The sequence below is a fragment of the Heterodontus francisci genome, chromosome 43 (assembly GCF_036365525.1).
Source record: "Heterodontus francisci isolate sHetFra1 chromosome 43, sHetFra1.hap1, whole genome shotgun sequence".
In the NCBI taxonomy this organism is placed as follows: Eukaryota; Metazoa; Chordata; class Chondrichthyes; order Heterodontiformes; family Heterodontidae; genus Heterodontus; species Heterodontus francisci.
In genome coordinates, this window is record NC_090413.1 from 28,435,202 (window position 1) to 28,450,646 (window position 15,445).

At 46.7% G+C, this 15,445-nt stretch overlaps 2 protein-coding genes across 2 annotated transcripts; both read left to right on the forward strand.

The window, feature by feature from the left end:
* The first annotated feature begins 1,567 nt into the window (after positions 1–1,567).
* fdx2 (ferredoxin 2) lies at positions 1,568–7,110 on the forward strand. The gene is made up of 5 exons (XM_068020834.1): positions 1,568–1,728; positions 3,203–3,254; positions 3,783–3,889; positions 4,584–4,671; positions 5,474–7,110. The coding sequence occupies exons 1-5, from the start codon at positions 1,590–1,592 to the stop codon at positions 5,628–5,630; spliced, it is 543 nt and encodes a 180-aa protein (XP_067876935.1). The 5' UTR covers positions 1,568–1,589; the 3' UTR covers positions 5,631–7,110.
* Positions 7,111–8,135: 1,025 nt separating this feature from the next.
* Positions 8,136–14,331, forward strand: LOC137355778 (F-box/LRR-repeat protein 12-like). Its single transcript, XM_068021281.1, has 3 exons — positions 8,136–8,302; positions 10,425–10,497; positions 10,934–14,331. The coding sequence occupies exons 1-3, from the start codon at positions 8,163–8,165 to the stop codon at positions 11,744–11,746; spliced, it is 1,026 nt and encodes a 341-aa protein (XP_067877382.1). The 5' UTR covers positions 8,136–8,162; the 3' UTR covers positions 11,747–14,331.
* The last annotated feature ends 1,114 nt before the right edge of the window (positions 14,332–15,445 follow it).

A 15,445-nucleotide genomic window follows, 5' to 3' on the forward strand; every position in this document is an offset into this window, starting at 1 on the left:
ACCTGAATTAAAATACTGTTATTGAAGAAATACATATAACAGAAATATCATAATGAATACAGAAATCTTCTGACCTTGGCAGACTGATAGGTTATTACATAAGCCTCCACTTTCAGAAGTCAAATCCTTCAGTTGTGGCAGTGATTTGATGAAATATTGCCACGAAAAAAAGATGGTCTTTGAGCAGCATGCTCTCCATGAGATCTGATCCCACAAAAGTTTGAAAAGGTTTGTAAGATCTTGCATTGGCTTTCATTTCCTGTGCACACTTTTCTTTCCCTGCAACAACTTTTCCCATTGTAAATTGCTTTGAACTTTCCCCTTTCCATTTTGCTGTCAACAGTCACGATGCAGTTACAGGTTCTGGCCATTAGGTGGGCCTGTGGGCTGAATTTCTGGATCGAAGGCCAATGCCCAGTGGCGCAAACACTCCATGCATCCGTAACGCCTTTATTTCTCTAAATGGCCGCCTGTTTTGTCAATTGAGGGAGACGCATATTTTTGTGATCAAAGCTATTCCTGATGTGTATAAGGGCTTTTAGACTTGAGGGGCCTGTAAGCAGATTCAAGCTCATGCCCATGGATAGGGAAGGGGAGTGATGCAAGGAGACAGCAGGAGTCTGCAAGAAAACATTCTAAAACTATCAATAATGGACAACTCAATCTTAATACGTTTTCGTAATCTCGTTCAATGGTACTTTTCTGTGCAAATATTTACATTTGATTGACAAACTAATTTGATATACCTAAGGTGACAAGGTTTAAAGGAGTGAATTCCAGTGTGTAGAGTACAAAGGTAAGAATTAACTAAGATTGTAACATCTTAAAATTGGTTTACAGCTTCAAATCGTTTTATGGACAACACTCGATAAAAGATGCCACACGATCGTGAGTGTAACTCAACGATCAGTTCATTTGTTTTGGGAGATGAAGAATTAATATTTGAGGATTGCTGAAAAAAAAGATATGCTGTTGAAACTTTTCATCTTGCACTCATAAGTACAGTTGTGAGAATGCAATATTTTAAAGGGAGCAACAATTTTTATGCATGAGAAAGGGTGCTGATGGCAAGTTGACTCTGGCTGAGGCATTACGGTGGAGAATTAAACAGATGATGAGGGATAATTGGAACTTTCAAACGGAGAGCGATAGCTTTTGGTTAGATTAAGGATGAAAGGTGTGAAAATGAAGTTTAGATGCAGTTGAGCCGTGGTCGAATTGGTGGAACAGCCTTGAGGGGTTGAATGGCCTCCTTCTGTTCAGGTGTGGAGATGAAGTTAGGACAGCAACCAACAAACGAGAAAGTGGCAGCCAGAAAGTCAGATGGAGAATGTTCTAGATTTCCTATGAAGGGTCATTTCTTGAGCCAGATTTTAATATTTATTTCTGACTCTTTAGCTTTCCCAAACTTCTGGAATTAAAAGAAAGTATTTCACGTTGAGAAGCTATTTAACATTTGAGGAGTTTCAGAATTTTCCAATTTTTTGGGGGCTTAGATGTTGGCAATGATAATGGGCCTGTCTCTTTAAGAAACTGCCCCTTTAAGAGGCTGCGCTTGCGTCATGGAGCGGGTCAGGTGACCAGGTGTCATGGCGGCGGCCAGTGTGACTCGGTGTGGCCTCCGCTTCGCCCTCAGGCTGAGACCTGCTCGGCTGGGACCGGGACCGCGGAGACAGCGACAGGAAAACTGGCCCAAGGCCCAAGCCCGGCCCCTCCACACCGGCCTGAGTGAGTGAAAGGCAGAGGCCGCCCTGGGCCCAGTGCGGAACCCCGGGGATGAGGGGGGGGGGGGGGGGGGAAACAGTGACCCCAGGGGAGTGAGGGGTGGGGGAGAGACAGTGACCCCAGGGAGGAGAGAGGGGTGGGGGAGAGACAGTGACCCCAGGGAGGAGAGAGGGGTGGGGGGAGACTTTCCCCAGAGGGGTGGGGTGGAGGAGAGTGACCCCAGGGGAGAGTGAGGGTTGGGGGAGAGACAGTGACCCCAGGGGGGAGAGAGGGGTGGGGGAGAGACAGTGACCCCAGGGAGGAGAGAGGGGTGGGGGGAGACTTTCCCCAGAGGGGTGGGGTGGAGGAGAGTGACCCCAGGGGAGAGTGAGGGGTGGGGGAGAGACAGTGACCCCAGGGAGGAGAGAGAGGTGGGGGAGAGACAGTGACCCCAGGGAGGAGAGAGAGGTGGGGGAGAGACAGTGACCCCAGGGAGGAGAGAGGGGTGGGGGGAGACTTTCCCCAGAGGGGTGGGGTGGAGGAGAGTGACCCCAGGGGAGAGTGAGGGGTGGGGGAGAGACAGTGACCCCAGGGAGGAGAGAGAGGTGGGGGAGAGACAGTGACCCCAGGGAGGAGAGAGGGGTGGGGGGAGACTTTCCCCAGAGGGGTGGGGTGGAGGAGAGTGACCCCAGGGGAGAGTGAGGGTTGGGGGAGAGACAGTGACCCCAGGGGGGAGAGAGGGGTGGGGGAGAGACAGTGACCCCAGGGAGGAGAGAGGGGTGGGGGGAGACTTTCCCCAGAGGGGTGGGGTGGAGGAGAGTGACCCCAGGGGAGAGTGAGGGGTGGGGGAGAGACAGTGACCCCAGGGGGGAGAGAGGGGTGGGGGAGAGACAGTGACCCCAGGGAGGAGAGAGGGGTGGGGTGGAGGAGAGTGACCCCAGGGGAGAGTGAGGGGTGGGGGAGAGACAGTGACCCCAGGAGAGGGAGAGACACCAGGGGAGAGTGAGGGGGGGGGGGGGGTGGGGGAAGGGACAGTGACCCCAAGGGGATTAGGTCCCTCCCCAAGATTGAGCCACCATCTGAATCTGACGTCACCCAGATGATGAACGGTTGCTACAACAGGGCAGCTTCCAGCAAATCCTGAGTTCTGTCCCCAGTCTCTGTCTGTGCCCTATTCTGGCCCTTGGTTCTATTCCTGTGTACGGCTCCAGTGAAGCGACAAGTTAAAATATTTCTTCTTCTTTCAGGCAGTTAGGAATGACAAACAACAAGATCAGGCAAGTAATAAAAACAGATGCTGCCGGGCCTGCTGAGTATTTCTTGTTTTTATTGAAGATCAGGCAAGTGTTTAATTCAGTTGTTAACTCCACCACAGCAAATGTTCAACCTGACCCTTCACTTGGTGTACAAGTCACTGATGGTCTGACAGATGGGCAGCTTCGATGTGGCTTCATGCAGTCCTTGGTTAAAAGTGTTGATCACTTTTGTTTGTTTCCAGATGCTTGTCAGTGTGAAGACACAAACCAGAAACCCGACAGTTCAACAGACGTGTAAGTATAAAAAGCCGACGTGTGGAGGTTTCTTACTCCCATTCTATTCTGATTTTAGTCCAGTTCCTTGTCCCTCCCTAATTTTTTCTTCTCCTGAATGTGCTGACTCATGCTGAGATACATTCACTCCCTCCCCTCCTTTCCTATGGCCTGTTGGTTTTGCATTTTCTGTTGATGGAGAGATCTGACAAGTAACTGGGGATCTCCTATCAATATCCCAGATCACTTTGCATCAAAGGTTCTGTGATTTCACAGGGTCTATGGAAGTGATTTTTTGAGATAAAGTATCTGAAGCAAGCTCAAATCATAACATCATAAGATTCCATCAGGGCTGCTGTGTGAATCATAGGCAAATGAGAGGGACCAGACCACTTCCCAGAGAGGACATCAACTCCTTTAGGAATAAAACTGACCAGAAATAAATTGAGTGTTTTTACAGGCAACTTTCAATAAATACACAACATTGTGTAATGATTTATAATTTTCATGAAATAATTGTGTTACAGACAATGTTTTCCCTTGCTTTAGTGTAAATGTAACATTCATCGATCGATCAGGGCGTCGGATTCCTGTGAAGGGGAAGGTGGGCGACAATGTGTTGTACTTGGCTCATGAAAATGGGATTGATCTGGAGGGTGAGTACTGATGGAGCCAGATCTTTAAATTCTTCAGCTTCTTAAAGTGGACAGGCTTATTTAGTGATTTGAGTTAAGGGATAAATATTTGGGTCACTGGGGAAATGTTCCAGTTGTTCTTGAATAGCTTAACTGAGGGCATACAGGGACTCGGTTTAACATGTCATCTGAAGGTATTTTGGGAATCATATTCCATGATTCCCATCAACCAGTCAGTTGTGTGAAGCTGAATGCTTTTTGTCAGCAGGTGTAGATATTTGAGGGCCCTGTATGTTCTGGTACCTCGCATGATAAATGCCTGGTGTGGCTGTTCCACACATCACTGAACTACTCCAAGTTCATCCCTGCTCTTGGCTCTGTTGGACAACCTCATCTGCGTGGCAATAGTTGGATTGAGGGACACTGACAAAGGATGAAGTTCCTACTTCTAAACGCTATCCAGTCACTCTTATGTGTGAGCGGGCGCGCTGTGTAGATTTTTGGGAGGGACGGGATCAGATTCGGCTATGAATTCACCCATGTTGATTTCAACAACTCTGGGCTCACGTAAAGAAAGGAGACTTGAGCAAGGCACCAGAGAGCTACCCCCACTCACTCGTGTACTTGTACCTCACCAAGTGTTGAGATAGGCAGAGAAAATTAGAAAAGAGCCATGGTCAGTGTGTGGAAATAACCATTTCCTTTCCATGTGTAGGTGCATGTGAAGCTTCATTAGCCTGCTCGACCTGCCATGTATATGTGAATGAAGAATATTTCGATAAACTTCCTGAACCAGTTGAAAGGTACAAAATATGTTCCTGTATCTTCACCTGCATCGTACGGTACAAGGATTACAGTTCAGGCTCTCTCCTAACTCTCTCATTCATGCTAAGTCTGATGCTAGCTTCCAGGTGCTAACCTGTTTTCTCTAGGATCCAATATTTGCAGTGTAAAGTGGTGAATGTGAGCAATTGGTCCAAGAGCCAACAGTTATACCCTTTTAGCACTGGGTTTAGCACCGAAAGTTGTGAAGGATCCCAATTGTATAATCCTAATCTCTTCCATAGATGAAACATCACCATACTGTCGGACAATATATTTCAGGTTACACGACAGATCAGAAGTTTTACAAGACATAAAATTATACAAATTGTAGCAGCAGGTAAACAGTAATATGTTCACAGCAAAACTTTATATATCTGTTTCTGAAACAATAATTAACAAAACTGTTCAAATGACTCTTATATGGAACACTGCAATCTCTGTGAAGTTCTCTCTTACTGCTGAGTATTGGAATATTAATGCTGTAACTGAGAGTTTATTAGCAGTACAGGCTGATGCACAATTTGTGGCAACAAAATGCCACCACTGGTGGTTGGATGTAATTACAATGTGACATGTTTACATGAGTAATTTCCATTATAACTGGTGGCATAGGAATTCATAATGAAAAAAAAGTTAACCCAAAAATGTGGCAACAGGTTTTGCCAGTGGGAAGTAACATTTTTAATACTTTAGCAATAGATATACTTGCCAGAATTTGAAAAGATGAGAGCCAAATCCAAATCAAGATGTATTTCTGATTAAGATGTATTTTTTTTCCAGGGAGGAAGACATGTTGGACATGGCACCTGTCCTGCAGATCAACTCCCGTCTGGGATGTCAGATCATCCTCACCAAAGAATTAGAAGGCATGGAACTAACACTGCCAAAAATCACCAGGAACTTCTATGTGGATGGGCATGTGCCAAAACCCCACTGATGGGCATTTGCCAGGACTTGTGGCATGCAGGGTGGCTCACATCATTCCAGTAATGCTTTAAGCACACAGCTCACTCAATGATGGACCAGTAGCAAATGGGCAGAGACTCCAAACTCGAGACGGGGGGTGGGGGGGGGCCAAGAGGAGCATCAGAAGCAATTTGGCAATTTAGAGTGGGAGAGAGGTCAGGTGACAAGAAACATAGGGGGAAAGGTCACTCTCATTCCTCTCTCTCTCTCTCTGTTTGCCCTCCCCCCTCTCCCCAGTAGATGTGCCTTTAGCCAATGGTGAGATTTAGAATCAACAGATATCATTCGAGGCCATTTCTGATGATTTTTATTGTCTCTGTCTGGCTCTCTCCTCCACCTCGGTTGCCATTTAGCCGAAGAAGAACATTTAAAAGTTGTGAAGTTGGGCAAAGGAAAACGTGAACATCCCAAGGATTTCTAAGCAGTGTGTAAATTACTGCCAGGGTGCAAATTAGGTCACAGGAAGTGATGTGTTTGACCCTGGCACTCTGCCCCTTCCCCACTGACTACGGCTATTGACACCAATAAGGTGCTGTCCATCAGATGGGACTAACCTGTCATGATTTGGGACTGTGCAGTTAGGATTTCAATCCTTGTTTGTTCACATCTTTATAAAGCCACAACCCAGCACTGATGGAATCTGTGATTCTGTGAATTGCCTCCTTTATAATGAAGGGGACAATAATTTCTGGACATAAAAATATAAAATTCTAACTTATAAACAGGATGTTAAATGGCTGCAGTCACTTCTTGAGAGAAGCTCCACGACAGATTCTGCATCTCTGCAATTATTGGAAATGTGACACAAGAGCAGTGTCACAACAGAAATATTGTGGGATCAAGAGTTTCAAAAAAAATTAAGGAGCGGGTTCGGCTGTGAGGGAGTACAGATTTCTGGAGGGTGATCAGAAAATGAAGGATGCTAATGAAGTGTGTGTGTGAATTATTGACCAGCAGAGCAGCCGATTCCTGGGAATGATTGCAAAGTTCTCTGGGATTTGAGCACCAGACAATTCGAGGCTGAGGCTCTGAATATTTCATCTAAGCTGCAAACTGAGATCCCTCCTCTCAGATCTGGACACCTAGAGTGTGGGCAGTAACCACACCTGGATTGATTGTAATTCACCAAACCCTCTGCATCGTCCTTCATGGGACAGTTTCTGTGTAAATCGCACTGTCGGTGTGCAGGTGGCTGGGGTAAAGGCTACCAGTCGCTCAGCCTCTCAAACAGCAATGTGCTGACTACACCCTCTTATAACACAACATATAATCTAAGTATATATTCCAGTATTTCACAGCAATGCTGTTTCTGCCAGTTGGAGCATTTTGGGAAAGCTTGTATGTGTTTTTTTTTGTTACGGTTAGTAAATGTGGCTAGATTATAAACATTTGGAAATTATTTAAACTTTGTTACATTAAAATATTGATACACATAATCTACAATAAAACCAGAGACATATTTTGTCACCACTCTTGTCACGCCTCTATTTGAGCAGCTGAAGCCAGTGTCAATTGCTCTGGACAACTGTCTGAACAAACTCTCGGCCAGTGTATTTTTGTGAAGAGTTTGAATTGAAGCATTGCCCATTCTACTGCGACTTGGGGAAACTCTCACCCAGTGAATCAGAACCTGATGGAGGGGTTTCTCCTGGAGCCACAATCTTAACATTAGAGCCAGCCGCATGGATCAGGAATCACTTTCTCTTGTGAAGTGGAAATCTGGAATTCTCTCAACAACAATGATGATGATGACGACAATGACTTGCATTTTACAGTAAAATGTCCCAAGTGTTTGTCAGCAGCAACATCAAAGAAAACTCCTCTGCCAAAAGGCTGTGGATGCTGCATCAATGATCCAGTTTGGGCATTTTTATTTGTTGAAAGAGCATGCATTTATAAAGTGTCTGTCCTGACCTCTGGCAATCTCAGTGACTTACAGCCCATGGAAGTGTTTTTTTTTTGGAAGTTTGGTCACTGGTGTGGACATGGATCGAAGACTGGTCAGTGGAGCAGATCCGTGACTCCCATCCTGCAGGGGGCGCTGTGGTGGGAGGAGTGACTCCCATGCGGCAGGGGGCGCTATGCGGCAAGGGCGCTGTGCGGGGAGGAGTGACTCCCATGCGGCGGGGGCGCTGTGCGGAGAGGAGTGACTCCCATGCGGCAAGGGCGCTGTGCGGGGAAGAGTGACTCCCATGCGGCGGGGGCGCTGTGCGGAGAGGAGTGACTCCCATGCGGCGGGGGCGCTGTGCGGGGAGGAGTGACTCCCATGCGGCGGGGGCGCTGTGCGGGGAGGAGTGACTCCCATGCGGCGGGGGCGCTGTGCGGAGAGGAGTGACTCCCATGCGGCGGGGGCGCTGTGCGGGGAGGAGTGACTCCCATGCGGCGGGGGGCGCTGTGAGGGGAGGAGTGACTCCCATGCGGCGGGGGGCGCTGTGGTGGGAGGTCTCCCGGGGAGGCGGCGCCCGCTTCCCGGCTGTCTTGTGTGTGTTTCCCTGCCAGGCGGATGTTGTCGATCACTTTGTACCTGCTGCTGAAAATGGCCGCAGTGTTGGCGGAAAAGGCAACGTTGAACTCGCTGCCGGAGAATGTGTTGGTGGAAATCCTGTCCTACCTGTCAACCCGGGACCTGCTCCGGATCAGCAGGTACCGGCCTAGGGGAGAGGAGGGCAGAGACAGGCCCGGGGGTGGCGGATGTGTGGGCCGGGCCTGGGCTCCTCAGGGGGCGACACTCGCTCACCCCCCAGTAGCCGGGACTGTCGCCTCCTCTCCGCCTAACATTGTCGGGCTGTCGCTCTGTGTCGGAGACTCCGACCACCTCAATCACTCTGCTGACATTTCTTCATCGTGACAGATCTCAGGAGAGGGGGAATTGTACCCCAGGGAGAGTCAACATCTTCAGGAGAGGAGGAACTGTACCCCAGGGAGTGTCAACACCTTCAGGAGAGAGGGAACTGTACCCCAGGGAGTGTCAACACCTTCAGGAGAGAGGGAATTGTACCCCAGGGAGTGTCAGCACCTTCAGGAGAGGGGGAATTGTACCCCAGGGAGAGTCAGCACCTTCAGGAGAGGGGGAATTGTACCCCAGGGAGAGTCAGCACCTTCAGGAGAGGGGGAATTGTACCCCAGGGAGAGTCAGCACCTTCAGGAGAGGGGGAATTGTACCCCAGAGAGAGTCAGCACCTTCAGGAGAGGGGGAATTGTACCCCAGGGAGAGTCAGCACCTTCAGGAGAGGGGGAATTGTACCCCAGAGAGAGTCAGCACCTTCAGGAGAGGGGGAATTGTACCCCAGGGAGTGTCAACACCTTCAGGAGAGAGGGAATTGTACCCCAGGGAGAGTCAGCACCTTCAGGAGAGGGGGAATTGTACCCCAGGGAGAGTCAGCACCTTCAGGAGAGGGGGAATTGTACCCCAGGGAGAGTCAGCACCTTCAGGAGAGGAGGAACTGTACCACAGGGAGAGCCGGCACCTTCAGGAAAGGGGGAAATGTACCCCAGGAAGTGTCAGAGCTGAGAAGTGGGTGTAACAAGCAGCTGAATCATTTTGGAAAAAAAAGTCTGTAGTGGGAGTTAATTATTGATTGTTACACCCTCCTCTCGGCTCTGACCCTCCCTGGGGTAAAGCACCCTTTCCTCTCCTGAAAGTGCTGCCTCTCCCTGGGGTACAGTAGCCGGTAATGGCCAGGGTTCCCGCTTCAGGCTGAATTCTGCTTCCCCTGCTACCCCTGACCAATCCTAGCCAAAAAATAAATCGGATGATACTTTCATTTTTTACAGCATTGTTTTCATCAAAACGTCTGAAAATAATTCCCAATGAATGACTGTCATCTAGGTGAACATTGCAACTCTCTCCAGCTGTGATGTGAACTGCCAACTAAACCGCTTTTGGGTTGAGTTCCGAAGAAGGGTCACTGACCCGAAATGTTAACTCTGCTTCTCTTTCCACAGATGCTGCCAGACCTGCTGAGTGGTTCCAGCATTTCTTGTTTTTATTTGGGTTATGATAGTTGGGAATAATGCCCAGGATTCCAGGGGAATTCCCTGCTCTTTACATATCGCGTGGAATGCAGCTGATTATCCTTGACAATGCAGCACTCCCTCAGCACTGCATTGGGGGCAAATGGGAGGAAGTTATGCTGCAGTTGTATAGCGGTTTGGTCAGACCTTCCTCAGGAGCAGAGAGTTCAGTCCTGGGCACCAACCTCAAGAAGGATATATTGACCTTGGGGAGTGTACCAGATTCACCAGAGCAATACCGGGACTTAGAGTTAAAGTATAAGGACAAACTTTATCAGCTTGGCTTGTATTTCCTTAACAGAAGAAAGTCGATGGGTGATTGATTGAAATGTTTAAAGGAGGGAGAGAGAGAGAAGCTATTTTCTCGAGTGAGTGAAATCAGGAATGAGGTTGCAGAATCTTAAAATTCGAGCCTTGCCAATTGGGAGGGGTCTGTTGAGACTGTGGATGCTGGGAGTCAGTTGGGGATTTCAAGACTGAGGTTGTTAGAGTTTTGTGCACTGAGGGAATCAGGGAATATGGAGCAACCGGAGTTGAAGTACAGATCAGCTATCAACTACCTGAATGATAAAGGAGTCTCAAAGAGCTGAAACCCTGGCTGGGCCGGGGAAGGTACACTCAACCTTCTGACCCCGAGGCAGGAGTGTCACTAACTGAGGCAAACTGGCGTGTTAGTTGCTATATGCAGCAGCCAGAATGTGAAGCCGATCAGTTGTTAAGCTTGACACATTCTTATTTTGTACTTCCACAGAGTTTGCAAAAGATGGAGAAGATTAGCTTATGATAAAGGACTCTGGAAAGATGTTAATTTAACCCCATACAAGGTAAGAAAAACAGTTACATACAAGTGAATATTTTAGTTAAAGATTTCCGACTCTCTCAGATTTTTGCCCAGGGAGATATTGGGTGCAGTTTGAAGCTGTACGCTTCTAAAGATTCAAATGGCAACTTCAAAATTAAGGAGACTTTTTCACTGCATGCAAATGTCATCAATAATTAAAAGGTAATGATTTTCTCGAGTTCCAGATTTCCACTACCCTTTGTGTAAAGATGTTTAACCTCTCATCAGAGAAAAAAGCTTCTCCCTACCACAAGGCAGCCCTTGTGATTCCCACTGGTAACATTATTTGCAAACGTTGAGAATATGTTTGTGTCCCAGCTCAGAATTCTCACCCCGAAACCTTTCTACCAAAATAAATTAATGTCTTCTCAGAATGTCTCTTGTACAAATCACTAATAGTTTGACGCTGCTCTTTCCAGGTAAATTCACGGATACTCTGGCACCTGGTCAGACATTACCTGGGTGGCACTCTGCGGACTCTAAGGGTAAAAGGTGTCCTTCATTCTGTCAAGAAGCACGAGTCCCTGACTGAAGCCTTACTGTTGGAGATTGGGAAACGCTGCCCAAACCTGAGTGAGCTCCGGCTGATTGAGATGAACCTGCGAGGTATCAGTTACGAGTGTCTGCCTCCATCGTTGCTCTGTCTGGAGTTGACGCACTGTGAGATCCCATTGCATTGGTTCAGAGTGGCAGCAACATCCAATGGGACCCGCATCCCGCCTCGCATCAAAAATCTGGAGGTGGACAATGTGCCGAACTTCTCTGATCAGCACCTCCAGAACCTTGCGTCTCGCACAGCCCTGAAGATGCTGATCCTCTCTGGCACCTACAGGGTGACCGACTCTGGGATCGAGAAGTCGGCCGAGTCTCTCTCGGAAGTTGTCCATCTCAAGCTGCACGGCTGCAACATCTCAGATGACTCACTGCGTCACATTGCCCGGCACCTGACGCAGCTCCGCACTTTAGACCTCACGAACTTCTGCTCCATGACTGACGCAGGCCTGGCCTGTCTCGGGGGCCTGCTCTCCCTCCAGTCACTGTGCTTCGAGTACTGTGACCAGATTACTGTTGAGAAGCTTTTGGCTGTTTGTACTGGCCTTCCATCACTGACCAAACTCAACCTGAATGGAAACCCGTACTCTGAGGGGGAGCTGCAGAGAATCCGGCAGAGTTTACCGAACTGCACTGTCACCAACGATTTCCCTGACATGGATTCTATGCCTAAATTTTAACAGGGGACTGCTGCCATCTGTTAACCTGGCACTGGTTTGACTTGTGACCGGGGAGGGTTGGGGTTTGCCAACTGTACAACTAGGGCTAGAGCATCGTGTTTCAATTAATGGAAGCACCAGCACCACCCTAACCCACCGCTGAGAAAATGAGTCGCCCAAAATCCATGCCAGCAATGTGTGCACCCCCAGACCTTTGGGGGTTGGGGGACATGGGGTGGCGAGTGCACAAAATTGCCATGGACTAATGTGATTGAGTTTGGAGTGTATTAAGACAAGGCACACACACAGACTGCTGAGCAGAGGTGAAATAGAAAGGAAGTGATTTGCATTGGCTCCTTGGCAGATTGGATTTCTGGTTCGTTGATGCTCAGTATCTTTGGAATTTGCCATTCTCATTTGGATGAATGTGATAGATGGGACTGCAGCAATCTGTATAGAGGTGAGGGAATTCCAAGGAGGAAAACCATTCAGAAATATATCCAATTGCAGCATACCCTTACCGCACATTGCAAGACTGGTAAACAGCATGACACACAGACCTTAGACCACAAGAGTGGGCACACTATGTGGTTAACCAAATGGTTTACATTACTAGGTCCTGACAGCCTATGAACAATAGTTAAACTCTTCAGTAATCGTTATACCATTAAGCTAAGTAATTTTATTTGGCAGCTTTGTTTCATTGCTATTGAAAATAAAGTTTATCATTTCTAATAATTCATATCTCTACTTCCTATATATAATGTAAAAGAATTGACTTCCCTTATGACCAAACTCATTGGCCAATTGTGATCATCTGACTGTTTGGATGTTGATGCTTTGAGCCAGTCTCCTGGGCCAATAATGTCACAAGACCATTCTGTCCTGCCTATCCCAGAGCACAGCCCCAACATCACTAACAATTCTCTTTTGAGTTTGGCTGTTGACCATCTCACAGCATTGGTTCCATTCTTAACTATCCAGTTGTAGCCAGGGAATCACCTGCAATGGCTTCTCTTCCAGCTCCTGCACCGTTACCTCTGCTGTCCCCCAAGGATCTATCGTTGGACTCTTTCTGTTTCTCATTGGCATCTGGTAACATCATCTGAAAACACTTCAGTTTCCACATGTGTGCTGACAACATTCAGCTCTACCTCACCACCACCTCTCTCAACCCCTGCACTGTCTGATTTGTCAGACTGCTTATCTGACATCCAGTACTGGATGAGCAGAAATTTCCTCCAATTAAATATTGGAGTGACTCCATTGACTTCAGTCCCCGTCACGTACTCTGTTCTGTAGCTATCAGTTGCAGCCCTCTCCTTGGCAACTGTCCAAGGCTGAACCAGACTGTTCGCAGTCTTAATGTCCTATTTGACGCCAAAATGAGCTTCTGAACACACTTCAGCTCCACTGCCAAAACCACCTATTTCTACCAACGTGACTCCACCCCTATCTCAGCTCATCCACTGCTGAAACCCTCATCCATGCCCTCGTTACCTTCAAATTTAATTATTCCAATGTTCTCGTAGCCAGCCTCTCACCTTGCACCCTCTGTAAACCTGAGGTCATCCAAAACCCTGGTGCCTGTGTCCTAAATTGCATTAAATTCTCCAATTCTTGCTTTTTGCACATACCTGATTCTACCATTGGCAGCTGCCGAGGCCCTAAGCTCTGGAATTCCCTTTGTAAACCTCTCTTCCTCCTTCTCCTCCTTTAAGATGCTCCTTAAAACCAATCTACTTGATCAAGCTTTTGGTACCTGTCAGATCACCCAGTGTGGCTCAGTAACAAATTTAGTTTGATCATTGCTCCTGTGAAGCACCTTGGGGCCTTTTACTACTTTAAAAAGGCTACATAATGCAAGTTATTGTTGAGACTGCCCTGGTCTAAGTCACGAGCACACCGTGCTGCAGTTTCCATCTTTATCCACATCAAACTTTCCATAGTCTTCGATGTGATTGATCGCTCTGTTGTGACACCTCCCTTGACCATTTCTGTGTTGTCTGCCTGTTTGGCGATTGAGTCCTGCATGAGGCTCAGATTTGTTCTGAACATTGAAAAGATCAATGTCCCAGCCAGTGTTTTGGTTCTCGCCACAAACTCTGCCCCTTAGATACTGGTTCCATCCCCTCCCTCACCTCTCAATCAGACCATGGACAATCTTAGTCCCTACCCTGTCTGAATAAACAAGAACAAATAAAATTGCAAAACAAACCCAATTACTAACAGGGTGGATAAAACCAAGAATGAATCAGAGAAGATACAAAAGGAAACAAAATAATACAAAGAATAAAGAAAATTTAAAAATATTGGCAATTTCTGAGGATTCTACGTTTCCAGGAGCGTTCTCAAAGGCCAGTCGTCACATTGCTATTAATTTATTTTAACTGATATTTCTATTTACAAACTGCAAGTTCTCAGTATTGGGAAGGTTTAGTTTCGAAGACTTTCTAATATTGCCAAACTGTTCAGTGACAATGTTGCATTTCTGATGCGGTTGAATCTTGTGATGGTTGTTTGGTTTGTGCCGTGTTTTAGTTACATTGTTGGTGTAGTTTTTAGTTGGTTTATATAGTTGTAATCTGTTCTGATAACAGCACCAGAGGAGAAATAAAAATATTTCAATACTAACCCTTGTCGAGCTTTCATTTTTTGTTTTGATTTGGTAAATTTGAATATAATCCATATCCCAAGGACGCGGGTTTACCAGATCAAATTAATATTAATTGTTTTGAATTTGCCAATTGCTTTCTGAGATTTCGTCCATTTACAATTAAGGACACCTGTTTATTTTGACTCAATTCCATTTTTGTTATACAGGTTTCCAGGAATTTTTTTTCTATTGTTTTGGAATCAGATTTCACAATTCTGTTTTTATTCAAAAGTCATAAACCTGCTTAAGGTCACGAGCCTTGCTCACAACTGTTCAAAGCACACAATGTTCTATGTGGTTAAAAAGAACAGCCTTGTAGTGGTATTAAATGGCATGTAAGCTGGTACATTTTACTCTAAGTCAGATGTCCTTTTTGTACTTTATTCCTCCAATTCTTGCTGCCGCCACATCATCAGTGCCAGTCCCACACCTGCACTGACATCCCAGTGTTACACAAACTCAAAGTGCTCTCTCCAGATGCTTTAGTTTTGGAAGCGAGAGAGAACTTCATTCATGTAGTGATTTTCGCAGCTTTGCAATATCCCAAAGCACTTTAGAGTAATTGACTGCTTTTTAAAGTGTTATTTCTAATTTGTGCACAGACTGATCCCCCAAGCAGCAATGACCAATCTGTTTTCATGGTCTTAGTTATGGATTCTAGGAGAATTCCTCTCCTGCTCTTTGAACAGTACCAAGGGATCTTTTATATTCATCTTAGAGGGCAGACGGGACTTCAGTTTAGTGTCTTACCAGAAATGCAGCACCTCTGACAATGCAGAGCGTCAGCCTGGATTATGTGCTCAGGTACTGAAGTGGAGCTTTAGTGTTTAGAAGCTTCTTACTGAGGTGAGACTGGTGCCAACAGTTGGCACTGAAAGCTCAAAGCATTGGATGTTAAACCACCTGCTGATGCAAATTTCATACACAGTGTTGTGCTTTAGTAAACATTCTAGTGTGAGTAGCAGCTGCAGGCCAGTTACCCAGTGAGGCTGTCGTGCTTATTTCTGTCAGTTCTACCAAAGCTTGGTTCACTTTTATTCCCCACACAGTTGCTTTGTGTACCA